Source organism: Pristis pectinata, chromosome 18 (assembly GCF_009764475.1).
Source record: "Pristis pectinata isolate sPriPec2 chromosome 18, sPriPec2.1.pri, whole genome shotgun sequence".
Lineage (NCBI taxonomy): Eukaryota > Metazoa > Chordata > Chondrichthyes > Rhinopristiformes > Pristidae > Pristis > Pristis pectinata.
Window position 1 is genome coordinate 5,259,534 of NC_067422.1, and position 15,217 is coordinate 5,274,750.

Consider the following 15,217-nt stretch of genomic DNA (forward strand, 5'->3'; position numbering starts at 1 on the left):
AATAATGATTTTGGTTATTACAGTGTTTTTTTAAGATTAACTGCTTTCAAGTTATTATGAAATATGGATTCAAAGATGGGTAAGTCAAGATGAGGTACAAATCAACAATGATATAATTGAATGGCTGAAGTGTAGTGACACTACATGGCCAACTGGTATTCCTACTTTGGGTTTATTTGCTTCAAAATAATAAGACTTCAGAATGATGGACTGAAAATATCCAAGATCATGAAGGGAGTTAAGAAAAATTGAATCGATCAAGATGGTTTGGTCAATAAAAAGAAGCTCACGGCAACAGAAAATAAATTGGTTTCACCTCAAGGCTACTGAAGTTGCAGAATCAATACTAAGAAAAGCATTAAAATAGCTAACAAAAATACAATGAGGAAAATGGAATGAGTTTCAAGAGAGAAAAGAAACTGAAGTATACTGTGATGAGACAAGCATTGTGACTGACATGCAAAATGGTGATATTTCAGCCAACTGCTCTTTACAGTTCCTAAAATTCAATGAAAGCATTAAAACTACATCTTAGATGACATAACAAAAGTTGTGAATCTTGTAAATTACACTGTCTGCTGCACAAAGGGAAAATGAGAAACCGCATAATAATATTAATTATTGGAAGGACTTTACTTGCTCGTAACTAGGTTGCTGTGTACGCCAGCAGAGAAGTACAGAATTCGCATTCCTGCTATCATAACATTGAAAGAAAATCTAATCTCTAATCTCATGTGGTGAGAGAATAGACTGCAGCTCCTCCAAAAGCTTGGAGAAGACTGCAGCCAGGGGTGGGTGACAGGAGTCAAAAGGTAAACATTAGAGATGTGGTGACTGTGGAGTGGGGGGGGGGCGGTGGGGTAGGGGAATGCAAGTGAGAGGGAACACAGGAAGGTGTTCAAAAAGGAATAGGGTAGAGCCCAAAAAAATTTGGAATGGAGTGCTATGAAAGAGAAACCTAGGGAGCACGAATGGAAAAAAAAATAGCAGGGCCTAAGAAAGAGGTGAAGCAGGAGGGCAAGAGAGAAAAAAAAAGGACAAGCAAGGTTATGATTCATGATTTGAGGATGATCAATTTCATGGGAAGTTACTTCTAATTCTCATCCTTGAACAATGGCCAATGGACAAAGTACCAATGGTCTCACAATCACAGCATTAAAAAAATGGGTAAAAAAACAATCCCTTTTCACCACAAAAAACAGCCTAATTTTAACAGCAGCCACAAAATGTCACACAAATTTCATTCTGCATTAACATTTAACAGGTTTAAATTCCAGACAATTGCACTTTTAGTTGTGGAGAATTAATTTGGCCAGAATTATTTAGTGCTAAAAAACTTTGAAGTTCAGCAAATACTGTGTATAAAATGGATATCCATTAGTGGTCACTGATATCTAATGGACAATTACTAGTTGACAGCTCAATGGTGCATAAGACATCCTTTAGCTCAACCAAAAATACAATTCTACATTATCATTATTTATGTGAAAAGAATGATTGCAGAACATACCAATTTTACAGTCTTCATCAGCCTGGTCATAGTTTTTCTGCAACAGAGAATGAGTAAAGTTATTTTTGACATTGCTGCTTGATACGCCACTTTAACCAATACCAATCACTTTTCACTAAATCTCAACGTCAGCAAATAACCTCCATAAGATATTCTTTAAATGACTTGGGGTAGCATTTCAAATATGATAATCATTCTCTATTGCAAAAAACAAACTGAAGGAACTCAGCAGGTCAAGTAGCATCCGTGGGGGGGGAAAGAAGACTGTCGACATTTCGAATCGAGAACCCGCCATCAGGACTTGATGCAGGATCTCAACCCAAAACATCAACAATTCCTCCCCCCCCCCCCCCCGAATAGATGTTGCTCAACCTGCTGAGTTCCTCCAGCAGTTTGCTTTTTGTTCCAGATTCCAGCATCTGCAGTCTCTTGTGTCTCCATCATTCTCTGCTGGTCTGATTTTAATATAATCTATTTCCTAATTTTTTTTAATGGACTCCACGTACTATTTCATTGAACTCCAGACAAAATATCCAGCAACTTAGTTTATAATGGTGGCAAAGCAGTTTGAGTTTACCACCTGGTGTAGGTCTTAAAATAGTTGAGAAAGCTGCTTTAAGTTTCTGTATAGCTCTATAAAAAGTCAGTTTGATTACTTGGCTTAAATGTAATTAAACGTGCTGAATATTTTTACTCAAAAGTACTTGAAATGCTGCCTCATGTTATAAGGGGCTGCATTTGTGATATTAGCTCCTGATACATTACTGTTAAGTTTTTCTTTGGCTTATAGTAACAACAATTAACATTTTAAGTCCAGGATATTCAGGAAATTGCTTTAATTATTTTGTTAATGTAAATAGGGGGCTCCAGAAATCATCCTTCCTAAATCCAGCAAGTTTACCACCATCTGCAAGACCTTTACTGTTGGAGCACTACGAAGCTTAAATCTCATACATTTACTGTGCCTTTCAGTAAATCAAAAATTAAGGTACTTGACTTCATAGCAGCCACAATTCGAGTTTTGGGTGATGAACTACAAATCTACTGTGCATGCTACATCCACAAATTTCCAGTCACTCCACTATCTCATGCAAGGACAGGGACTGCATAGGGCTTAACTGCACCCAGGTGTGCATAATAATGATCTGCACACAGAATTCTGATATGGCCCAGTGACAATTTTGTCATGCAAGCATGCTGAAGCACTGAACCAAATCAACATAGTTAGACATCGGTGATAGGTGGTTGGCAGACTTGCACCACAGCTTAACTTGTTATCCTCACAGGATGTCTGATTTACAAAATTAATTTAAAAATGAAACAATGAGCACTCGACGAGTTTGATCCATGCATATATGATGCAAATGTTCTCAAAGTCAAGGTTTAAACCTCTGGCTGGAGTGACATTTTAAGTGAAGGAAGATTAAAGAACTAAAGATAATTTACTAATCTGACATGCAGCTTACTTCAGGTGCCTTTCTGTCACATCAAAAAAATCACAGGAGGCCATTCAGCCAGTATAGTCCATCCCAGCTCAATATAAGAGCAATCAGCAACGCCCACCCCTCTCTCCTTCTCCCCACAGCCCTGAAATTTCTTTGCTTTTAGATGCTCATCCTGCTCCCTTTAGAACACTATAATTGAATCTGCCTCCACAGCTAGCCCTGACAATGCATTCCAGACGCTGATCACTCAGTCTAAAAATTGTTTCATTCTGAGTTATTGGGAGAGGTTGGACAGGCGAGAACTTTATTCCTTAGAGCAGAGGAGACTGAGAGGTGATCTTAGAAGTGTACAAAATCATGAGGGGCATAGATAGGGTGAATGTACTCAGTCTTTTTCCCAGGGTTGGGGAATCAAGAACAAGAGGGCATAGGTTTAAGGTGAGAGGGGAAAGATTTAATAGGATTTTTTTTTTTACACAAAGGCTGGTTATCTATGTGGAATGAGCTGCCAGAGGAAAGGCTGAAGCAGGTACAACAACAACTTTTAAAAGACAGTTGAACAGGTACATGGATTGGGAAGGTTTAGAAGGTTATAGACCAACTGCTGGCAAATGGGACTAGCTTGGATGGCACCTTTTCCCTGTGACCCCATGGGTTTCCCCTGGGTGTTCCAGTTTCCTTCCACATCCCAAAGATGTAATGGTTAGTGGGTTAACTGGCTACTGCAAATTGACCCACGTAAATAGAAGAATAAGAGTTGTGTTAATGAACATGTGAAAGAGAATAGGTTAGAAGGAAATAACCCTTGATGGGCTGGGTGGCCTTGTTCCACATCAAAAGGAAACAAAAATATGTCCACTTAATTTTAATTGCTGTCCAAAACTGAGAAACTAAAAACATCACAACACAAGCATCACATGCAAGCCTTCTAAAATCATAGCACAGAAGAGTGAGGTGCTGCCTTTTGTCTACAACATCTTTGAGACAGAAAGATTTCCAAACCAAGAAAGGCAAAGAGGAGGGCACAGCAAGATAGCACTCAGAGATGATTGGCCATGATCCTATTGAATGGCAGAGAAGGCTCGATGGTCTATTCCTGTCCTACCTTCTACATTTCTATGCTTTTAATATCTGCAGAGGTTCGTGCAAGCTTGAGATAGGTGGTTTGACTTTTTTCTCCAGTGCTTTATGCTTAGGGCAAGTCAATGTGCTGGAAAATAAACTTTGAACAAGGTAAAAAGTTACAAAATAAATAACATGGACAGTGGCATGGTGGACCAAGACGTGTCCCTAGACCGCAACATGTGTAATTTTGTGGGCTGTGTGCTTATCCAAAAGAATGCCTTCATCACAAATCTCCCAACACAGTTTTTAAGCTGGAGCATAAGCTTGAGATAATTGTACACAGACAGGGAAGGGTATCTGGACTTTTGTTCTTGAGCTCAAAGACATTTTCAGTGAGATACATGAGCAGAATGGGCTGATGCGACCAATGCTGCTTGGCATTAAGATAACCAAAGTAAGATGGAGAATGAAGAACTACTGAAGATAATAGATGCAGTGCACTTCTTAACTGTAAGTACAAGCATAATGATCGTCACTGAGATTCCATATGTTATAGAACATTACAGCACAGTACAGGCCCTTCAGCCAACGATGTTGTGCCGGCATTTTATCCTGCTCTAAGATCTATCTAACCCTTCCCTCCCACATAGCCATCCATTTTTCTATCATTCATGTGTCTAGCTAAGAGTCTCTTAAATGTCCTTAATGTATCTGCCCCCACAACCCCTGCAGGCAGTGTGTTCCACGCACCCACCACTCTCTGCGTAAAAAAAACTTACCTCTGATATCCCCCTTATACCTTCCTCCAATCACCTTAAAATTATGCACCCTCATGTTAGCCATTTTCACCCTGGGGAAAAGGTCTCTGACTGTCCACTCGATCTATGCCGCTTATCTTGTACACCTCTATCAAGTCACCTCTCATCCTCCTTTGCTCCAAAGAGAAAAAGCCCTAGCTCGCTCAACCTATCCTCATGACATGCTCTCCAATCTAGGCAACATCCTGGTAAATCTCCTCTGCACCCTCTCTGAAGCCTCCACATCCTTCTTATAATGAGGCGACCAGAACTGAACACAATACCCCAAGTGTGGTCTAACCAGAGTTTATAGAGCTGCAACATTACCTCACGGCTCTTGAACTCAATACCCTGACTAACAAAGGCCAACACACCATATGCCTTCTTAACAACCCTATCAACCTGCGCAGCAACCTTGAGGGATCTATGGACAGATCCACACTGCTAAGACTCCTGCCATTAACATTGTATTCAGCCAAATTCGATCTTTCAAAGTGCATCACTTCACACTTATCCAGGATGAACTCCATCTGCTGCTTCTCAGCCCAGCTCCGCACCCTATCAATACCCTGCTGTAACCTACAGCAACCTCCTACACTATCCACAACACCACCAACCTTCATGTCATCTGTAAACTTACTAACCCACCCTTTGACATCCTCATCCAAGTCATTTATAAAAATCACAAAAGGCAAGGGTCCCAGAACAGATCCCTGCAGAACACCACTGGTCACCGACCTCCAGGCAGAATATGCTTCATCTACAACCACCCTCTGTCTTCTATGGGTGAGCCAATTCTGAATCCACACAGCCAAGTTTCCCTGGATCCCATGCCTCCTTACTTTCTGAATGAGCCTTCCAATGAGGAACCCTATCAAACACCATGTACACCACATCCACTGCTCCACCTTCAATGTGCTTTGTCACATCCTCAAAGAATTCAATCAGGCTCGTGAAGCACAACCTGACCCCTCACAAAGCCATGCTGACTGTCCCTAATCAGCCTATGCTTCTCCAAATGCCCATAAATCCTTTCTCTAAGAATCTTTTCCAATAATTTACCCACCACTGAAATAGACCCCATGGCTTGTAATTCCCAGGGTTGTCCTTACTCCCTTTCTTGAACAAAGGAACATTTGCCACCCTCCAATCATCTGGCACTACTCCTGTCACCAGTGAGGACGCAAAGATCATTGCTAAAGGCACAGTAATCTCTTTCCTCGCTTCCCATAATAACCTTGGATATATCCCATCCAGCCCCTGTGACTTATCTATCCTAATGTTTTTCAAAAGTTCCAGCACACCCTCTTTCCTCATGTTGACATGCCCTAGCGATTCAGCCTGTTGTACGCCTTCCACACAAACGTCAAGGTCTCTCTCACTGGTGAATACTGAAGCAAAGTATTCATTAAGGACCTCCCTACCTCTTCTGACTTCAGGTACATTTCCTCTTTTATCCCTGATCGGTCCTACCCTCATCCTAGTCATCCTATTCTTCACAGCCATGTAGAACGCCTTGGGTTTTCCTTAATCCTATTCACCAAGGCCTTCTCATGCCCCCTTCTAGCTCTCCTAAGTCCATTCTTAAGCTCCCTCCTGGCTACCTTGTAACTCTCCAGAGCTCTGTCTGATCCTTGCTTTCTAAACCTTAGGTAAGCTCCTTTCCTCCTCTTGACAAGATATTCTACATCTCTTGTCAACCATGGTTCCTTCACTCTACTATTCTTACCCTGCCTCAATGGGACAAACCTATCCAGAACCCCCTAAACAACCTCCACATTCCCATTGTGCACTTCCCCAAGAAAATCTGTTCCCAATTTATGCTCCCAAGTTTCTGCCTAGTAGCATCATATGTTGTCTATCTGTGCCAGAGTGAGGAGCTAGTCTTTGTGATCCAGGTGTAAAACAACATTAGAAGAGTATGTGTTTGTAATGTAGCAGGGGCAGGAACTATATTACAGAGCAGGAGCTCAAGAAACATCACTAGATCATTATCCAACTACAGGCAAATTAGTGCAGAAAAAGCAGATAATGATGGTGAACACATGGCTGAAGATGGTGTGGGAAAGAAGAGCTTCATTTCACGGAGCGGTGCACTCAGTGGTGAAGGGTGAATTCAATCACTGAGATGACCTCAGACTTCCACCTGAACCGGAATGAAACCAGGCTCCAAGCAAAAGTGATAAATGTGGTGGTCACAGGCTTTAAACTACTAAATGCAGGTGGGCTCAAAGGAAAATCTTGGTGTTGATTAGTTCCAAAACAAACAAAAGGAAAATGAATGGACTAATAATCAGAAACTGTTTTAGGCAGTACAGGTAAATGGAAAACTAAAACATGCAAAGTTATTGTATCAGGAAGAAGCCATAAGTGTAAAAGCATGAGAGGAGGAAACATTAGGGGACAAAGGAAATAAGCACTTGTTATACAAACACACACAGTGCAAGGAACAAGTTGAATGAATTGCAGGCAATATTTCAACTTGGAAGGCATGACAAATACCATTATCAGCTCATGGCTGCAAGAATCCAGAAAATAATCTAAACAGGGAGGTCGGGTGCAAGTGGGGTGACAGAAGTCAGTGCAGTAGCTTTGTTAATTAATAGAGAAATCACTTCATGTGAGAGAATACAATGAGTGGTCCTCAGGCAGTGTAGACTATGGATAGCACCAAGAAACAAAAATAGATTGAAGACAGTAATGAGGAGAGTTGCATACTGTCACCTAGTATCATCTGTGACATGTTAGAATTTAAAAACATAAATTATAAATGCATGTGGCAGGGGGAACAGATTTAAGTGGAAATATTAAATTTCATTTTCTGGGATCCGAGTATCACTGGCAAAGTCAATGTTTATTGCCCAACCTTAACTACCCTACCCCTTCAGTGAGCTGCCTCCTTGAACCCTTCTGCTATGGGGTAGGGAGTTCCAGGATTTAGACCTAGCAATGGTGAAGTAGCAGTCATATGTTTCCCCTCGCTGCCTTTGTCCTTCTTGGTTGCACATGCTGCAGGCTTGGGATTTGTCAGGGTAGCCCAGGCAAGTAGCTGCAGGGCATTTTGTCAATAGTTCACACTGCACTAGTGGAAGAGGAAATGAATGTTCAGTGCGGTTGAATGGAGTGAAAATCAAGGGGTAGCTTTGTCCTCGAATGTGTTTGTTTCTTCCTGGATGGAGCATTGCGTAATCATCAGCTAAAATACATACTTGACTTTATGATTGAAGGAAGGTTGCTGATGAAGTAGGTGAAGATCACTGGACCTAGATACTGCCCTGAGGAACACCTCCTGCAGTGATCTCCTGGAGCTGGAAGGACTGACGACCACAGACATCCTCCGTTGTACAAGGTATGACTCCAACTATTTTCCCTTTAATGTCCATTGACTTCAGTTTCACCAACGCTCCTTGATTCTACACTCAACCAAATGCAGCCTTGATGTCAAGGTCAATCACTCTCACTTCACTTGTCCCTTTGGGCCAAGCTTGGACCAAGGTTACAATGGGGTCTGAAGCAGAAATTTCCTGGCAAACCCAAATTCAGATTATCCTGAGTAAGTGCTGCTTGATAACACTGTAAATGACACCTTCCACCACTTTGGTGATGACTGACAGTAGACTAATTGGATGTAAACAGCTAGACTGAATTTGTCCTGCTTCTTGTGAACAGGATGCACCTGAGCAATTTTCAATATTGATAGGTAGATACCAATGATGTAAGTGTACTGGAATAAGTTGTCTGCAACTGCAGCTCGTTCTGGAGCAAAGGTCTTCAATACAACATCTAGGTGGTGTCTGGTTCATCAAACTGAAGGCACATCATTGGCCTTGTTAGGAAATTAGCCAAGTGGCCAGAGAAAGCAACAATAACAGGGGTGGTACTCAAGTGGGCATGCTATGACTAGCAGTGTCCTTCATGAATCTGTAACATGACTGCGACAATTCAATTTTTAAACAATCTAGTTGATGGGATAGAAAGCTCAAAATTCATATTTGACAGTAATACAAAGATGGGCAGCAATGTGCACATGGAAACATCAAATACCAAGTTATACTAATAGATTGAACCAAACAACCAACTACAGCTAATGTGAGGGCATATATTTTGTACAAAAAAGGGACAGAACAGTGTATTTTCTAAATTGCTTAAGTTGTGAAGGCTCACTTGAGTATTGACATGCAAAGATCATTAAAGTGCACGGTCAGATACAAGAAAAAGTCATGGATGCTGATTTTTATACTTATAGGATCAAAAACATACAATAATACAAAATCGTGGTTAGCCTATAGCTGAAGTGCTGCATATTCTGGGCACCAAACCTTTAAAGGAAAAAATAGCCTTCAAGAGAAGAGTGTAGATTTTCCAGAATGAGACATGACTGGATTAAAGTTGTGAGGGGAGATTACACAAACTGAGGTGGTTTACCCTGGAATTTACACAGATAGGTAGTGAAGTTTTCAAGGTAGTAGGCAGAACAGAACTAAATAAAGACCTTTGCCTGCTAATTCCAGAGAATATGACTTCCATATTCTCAAAATTTAAACCAGCTCTTTCAGGAATAAATAAAAACAGAAAATGCAGGAAATATTCAGCATGTCAGAACAACTGTAGAAAGAGAAACAGTCAATTTTTCAGGTCAGTGGCCTGATAATGGGTCACAAGTGCTGCCTGACATCAGCACTTCCAATCTGTATCTCAGATTAAACTACCTGATAATTTTTAATAAATCTGAGATGAATGGATTCTTGTTAGCCAAAGGTATTAAGAAATATGGAATAATGGCAGGCATATGGCTTGATCAGGCAAATCAGTCATGATCTTGGCCAACAGTAGAATAAACTCAATAGACTTCATGCCCTGTTCCTGTTTTATGCCCTGAGGATTATAAATTCTGCATTCTGATAACCATGCATACTTGGGATGCTGCACATTGAGTCTAATTAAAATTAATATTGAATTTACTTTTCTAATGCCATCATAAATACTATTTCTGCTTTTATACTTTCTCCACTTGAACATCTACTTGCTGAACTAATACATTCAAAAGACATTTTGATTTGCACTGTAAAAATTAGTAAAGGTATCCGCACTATCCAACTGTTACTTAACTGAATATAGAAGATTACTTCATCCCATTCAACTATATGATGCAATTAGTCCATTTATTTTTATATATAAAAAGAGATTCTAAGCACTTTTAACTTTGCACCCTGTTGTGGGAGATTGCCCACAATTCTTTGATGTGCAAAAGACATTCTTCAAGGTGCAATGGAGTCTTCTTTAAGATGGAGATTATAAAGACATCTTCCTTAATAGTAGAGACAGAGGAGATTGCAGATGCTGGAATCTGGAGAAAAACTACTGGAGGAACTGCGCGAGTCGAGCCACATCTGATGGGGGATAGAAACCGTCAATGTTTCAGGTCAAAACCTTGCACAAGGATGTGCCCTGACAAGATGCTGATCGAACCGCTAAGTTCCCTTAGTAGTTTGTGTTTTCTGTTCCTTCAATAGCAGGCTTTTCACCATGCTTCAAAGACTTGGGTTTCCAGTTTTTTTTTGATCAGAGCGAAGACCTGCCTTCCCTGCACACAATAATTATATTTCTCCTTGAACTATAGTTTTTGGAAAATTTAAGGACGAAGCCCCAGGCCATGCAGTGGTTTGCTAGCTGATCACATTCAAGTCTAATTCTAAATAAAGCTGTCAATCAAGTGACATTCCAGCAAGATTTGTTTCAAGTTTATAAACACAGACATTTGTGGAAAGCAGAAAAAGTCTTCGAGCACGCTACCTCCAGTTTTAGATGTAGAGTAAAAGTTTCTCTTTTATCCTACTGTGTATGCCGTTAGAACAAAGCACATTACTCACAAGTTGTAACAAGCAGGCTATCCTGTAGAGAAGACTTTCAATTTGAATACGGTCTAGTTCTGGCCGGCATGATGTGGTAGTGATGGAAGGGTTGCCAAGGGTGATGAGCGCTTCTGTGCAGTACTTTGTTGCCAGCTCATATTCCTGCAATCTCAGACATTCAAATGCTTGTTCACATGACTTTTCTGGTCTCCTGTATGCCATGACTCAGCAAGCAAAATTCTAAAAAAAAGGAGAGATTGTTAACTGTGCAATGTGTTCAATTTGCTAACAGAAGGTTTTTTCTCTAAGATAGCCAAGGGCAAAAGTTCTTTGCTGGTATTTGTTAATCTGGTCAAGATTCAGATTTCGCACTCCTATCTCAGGTATTTGGGAAGTTACCGGCCTTGAGGAAACCAGTTTTTCTTTTAAAACTGCTAAATCAACTTTCAACCATTAGTTTTTGATGTTCGAGCCACTGCATGCTCACTCTCCAGGTTATGAATCAAGAATATTACCTTCACCTTTTAACCAGAAAACAATCATTCTTCCACAGGAGCTAATGACTCTTTACCAGAGTTTAGCACTCCCCTACTTCTGCATATTACATGTATACACCTATAAGAAAAATAAACATAGCTATCCCTGCTTCCACCCACATTTTGGCATTGCAGTGCTGATATCACAAACCACCTCAACAACTGTTCCTACTTTCAATAATTAATCTTCATGTGGAGCTGCAAAGAGCAAACTAAACTATAATTTGTTTAACTTTCAACCCATTTGACAGATGCATATTCTTTGAATCGTGCCATACAACTGTGTGAGAGAAACAAAATAAGAAAACAAAAGCTGATATCTCTTGATAAACTGTTCTTCCAAACCTCTTATTGGGAAAAAAAGGATCAACTGTTCCACCCCTCCAACCTTGAGGAGATCATTATCACACTGCCGTCTGTCAGAGCTAACCAAATGCAAATTGTCTGCCATGTAATTTAGTGACTCTGCAGCTCAGAGTTTACATTGCACTTTGGGATATCTTGTGTTGTCAAAGGTGTTTCATTAGTGCAAATCCGTCTTTTCTTACTTTAATCAATGTGTTCTTTAATTTCTGGACACATGCATCCCAATTTTACTTGTTCATCACTGTCACTTGTTGCCTTCAGCTGCACAGGCAAGGCTCTTTACTTTTCTTTCCTTTTAGTAAAAGCCCTTAAAACCTACCTACTTGAACAAACTTTGATCATCTGTCCTAATATCTCCTGATGTAACTTGGTGTCAAACTTTGTTTGACAACTTTCCTGGGTAACACCTTAAGATATTTATTACACTGATGACGTTAATGCAAGCTTCTGTTGATATAGACTCCACCCATTCTTCCACTGTGCCCAGTAACACGAAGCACCCTTCAAGACAGCAGTTCCAGAAATTAAACCCGTTGCTCTGCACAGGTTTGAGATCACAGTCAATGCACACACTTGAAACCTAATGAAATCTTCGTTTAATGCATTACTCTGTTTACACTACGACAGAGCAGTGTCACATAAATACACCAATACTGTAAACTAGCAAGAGCAGCTTCACGGACTTGTGCATATAACAATAAACTCGACTTTGACTTTGAAATTTATGGGGTAGGTGACTTGCTTGTGAATATTGGTTTGGCACCAAAGGCTTTGAAAAGGCATTTTTTTACTGCTCATCTTGGCTGAGGTGGGCAGGTGCCCAGGGCAAAGCTCAAGTCTCATCATATCAAGCAGAATTAGGCAATTTTTCTCCTGTCACACAAAACACTTCTTGTTTTGTATTGAAGAGTTAGAAGCCATACCAGCTTGTCAGTTACATGCTCTTTTAAACTAAGTTACAAGTAATTTTATCATTTCTCATTTGCTGAATTGGGAACATGGTATCACACTGTCTCTCTTGGTCCAAATGCTATGGAAACTGATCAAATATCATTTTCTCTCCTGGAGTGAATGGACAGTGTCACATGATATGGGGCCTCCCACTGCACCTGACATAAACAAGGAATGCCTGAGATACTGACTGAACACAATACGTCAAAGGGAAATACAATATAGCCCAGCCATTTCTACCTCCCTATGCCAGAAGAACCAAAATCCTCAATCAAGCTGCAAAGATCAGGCATCATTGTACAAGTGACTATACAAGTTCACCCTCAAGTTCCCATGGGGTCTAAGTAGAAACTCTCCCGACCTGAAAGCAAAGCACAGTTGAATAATTTGGTGACACTCAGGAATATACAAGTTCTCCTACTAATTTTTATAGATGTACGGTGGAGAGCATTCTGACTGGTTGCATCACTGCCTAGTATGGAGCCTCCAAAGCACAGGATTGCAAGAGGCTGCAGAGGGTTATAGACTCGGCCAGCTCCATCATGGGTACAACCCTCCACACCATCGAGGACATCTTCAAGAGGTGGTGCCTCAAGAAGGTGACACCCATCATTAAGGACCCTCACTATCCAGGTCATGCCCTCTTCTCGTTATTACCATCAGAGAGGTGGTACAGGAGCCTGAAGATCCATACTCAACAATTCCAAAATAGCTTCTTCCCCTCCATGAACACTACCTCACTATTCCTTTTTTTTGTTGCACTATTTACTTTTGTAATTTATAGGTTTGTCTTTGCACTGTACTGCTGCTGCAAAACAACAAATTTCACATCATATATCAGTGACAATAAATCTGATTCTGATGTTCAAAACAACCGACATGTCAGAAAAGCACAAGGTCATAGTTGGCATCCAAGAAGCCATATATACCAACAAAAGTCTAAACTGAAAGGAAGTGGGAAAAGGATGGAGAAATAGTCAACAGATTTTATTTTAGTACACTGTCATATTGCTAAGATTTTGATTCAAACTATAAACATTTACACAGGTTTTGCCTGCATTTGAGAGTGAGTGTGTGCATATTAGCGAAGGTTAATCAATTCAGATCTTGCATATGTAGCAGTGCTCAGTTTTAAAAATACAATGCCGCAGTTTATCCTTAACTTTCGGCAGCTTTACACCTTTGAAAGGGAACACATAAATTAGGAGCAGAAAATAACACCAGTACTTCAAGTTGGCTCTGCAATTTAATAAAATCATGGCTGATTCGATAGTAATCTCAGCTCTGCATTCCTGTTTACCTGCAGTAACCTTTTACCCCCTTTCTCATCAAGAATCTATTCACCTGTGTCTTAAAAATTAGACCAAATAATATTTATAATTCAAATGTAAATGCAACATTTCGCCAAAATATTTTACAACTAACTAGGTAAGTACGCCAAGCTAATGAATTTTCTTAGGTTCTATATTCCACCCTCATTTACCAACTTCAAACAGCAACCAAAGCTCCCCTTTTACAAACCTTTTATCCCTGATCTAGCTGGGCAATACTACAAGTATTGTCAGCATCCCTGGAAACAGGGAACAGAAAACAAGCAAAGGTTCACACATTGAACGGTAAACAGTGGCCTCTAGTTAACAATGAATACACCGAGCTGTTAGGAAGAGAGCTGTAGTTAAGAAAAGCTGCTCCCATATTATAATTTACTTGTATAACAATCAGAATGAATTAATTTATCTGCGTAATTTATGCAAGCTAAGTATTTTAGAGATAAATATCAGAGATACTGATCTCTCGTACTTGCTCAAAGTTGAACTGTCAATACAAGGGTATTGACAGTTCCATGAGTGTCAGGTATGCTGACACTCATGGAACTGTGGTGTAAGTCAGTGTCTTCTACAAGGAGTAAGCAAGCAAGAATAGAGACAAAAACTATTTCATACAGAGAAATGAATTTTATGCAACTCATTTCCTTCCCTTTTAAAAGATAACCGTTACAAAACTAAGTGTGAGCGAAACACCAGATGGAACAAATGTGCATCACATCATGAGTCAGGGGTTAAACTGTGGGAAGGGAGAGGGACTGGTGAATGGAAGTATGGTGTCCATTGAAAAGAATGAAGATGCATTACAAAATATCACAAGTGTAACAGATCAGTGTCTGATATTTGGCTCTGTAATATGTAGTTTGCACACTATATGCAAATAAAGTAATTCACTCTGATCATATGCTATACAAACGAATTGTAATATGGGAGCAGCTTTTCTAAATATGTCATTCCATCTGTAAAGGTAGGTCTCTAATGTGAAGAGTACAAGATAAATTTCAATTACATTTACTCCCTAACCAAGAATGTCTGTAGCAATAATTCAAAAGGTTCTACTCAAACAAGGACTTTTATTCAGAATCTTCCATACCTGAAATTGTTAATAAATATTTTCCTGCTTGTTTCTCAAAGAATGAGCATTTAAATGGTATATTAGATCCTGAAGGCCTTTCAAAATGCTTCGCTTCCATGAATTACTGTTATACCAGCAAATCTGGCAGTAAATATTATGCATATTAAAATCCCAGAGTTAGAGCAAATGAAATTGACCAGTTAATTCGATTTTGGTTTTACTGTCTGAGGGAGCGACATCATTCATGAGGCTGGGAAATGTACATGATCTTTTGAATAATATCATCAATTACAAC

At 39.9% G+C, this 15,217-nt stretch overlaps 1 protein-coding gene across 6 annotated transcripts in view; it reads right to left on the minus strand.

Annotated features, from left to right (window-relative positions):
- Positions 1–15,217, minus strand: part of helz (helicase with zinc finger) — a 246,256-nt gene that overhangs the window by 200,401 nt on the left and 30,638 nt on the right. For all 6 annotated transcript variants that reach the window (XM_052033181.1, XM_052033180.1, XM_052033179.1 and 3 more), the window contains 2 exons: positions 10,688–10,909; positions 1,511–1,547 (listed from right to left, as the gene is read on the minus strand). In XM_052033181.1, the coding sequence (XP_051889141.1) occupies positions 1,511–1,547; positions 10,688–10,891 (241 nt within the window). In that variant the 5' untranslated portion in view covers positions 10,892–10,909. The remainder of the gene's footprint in view (positions 1–1,510; positions 1,548–10,687; positions 10,910–15,217) is intronic.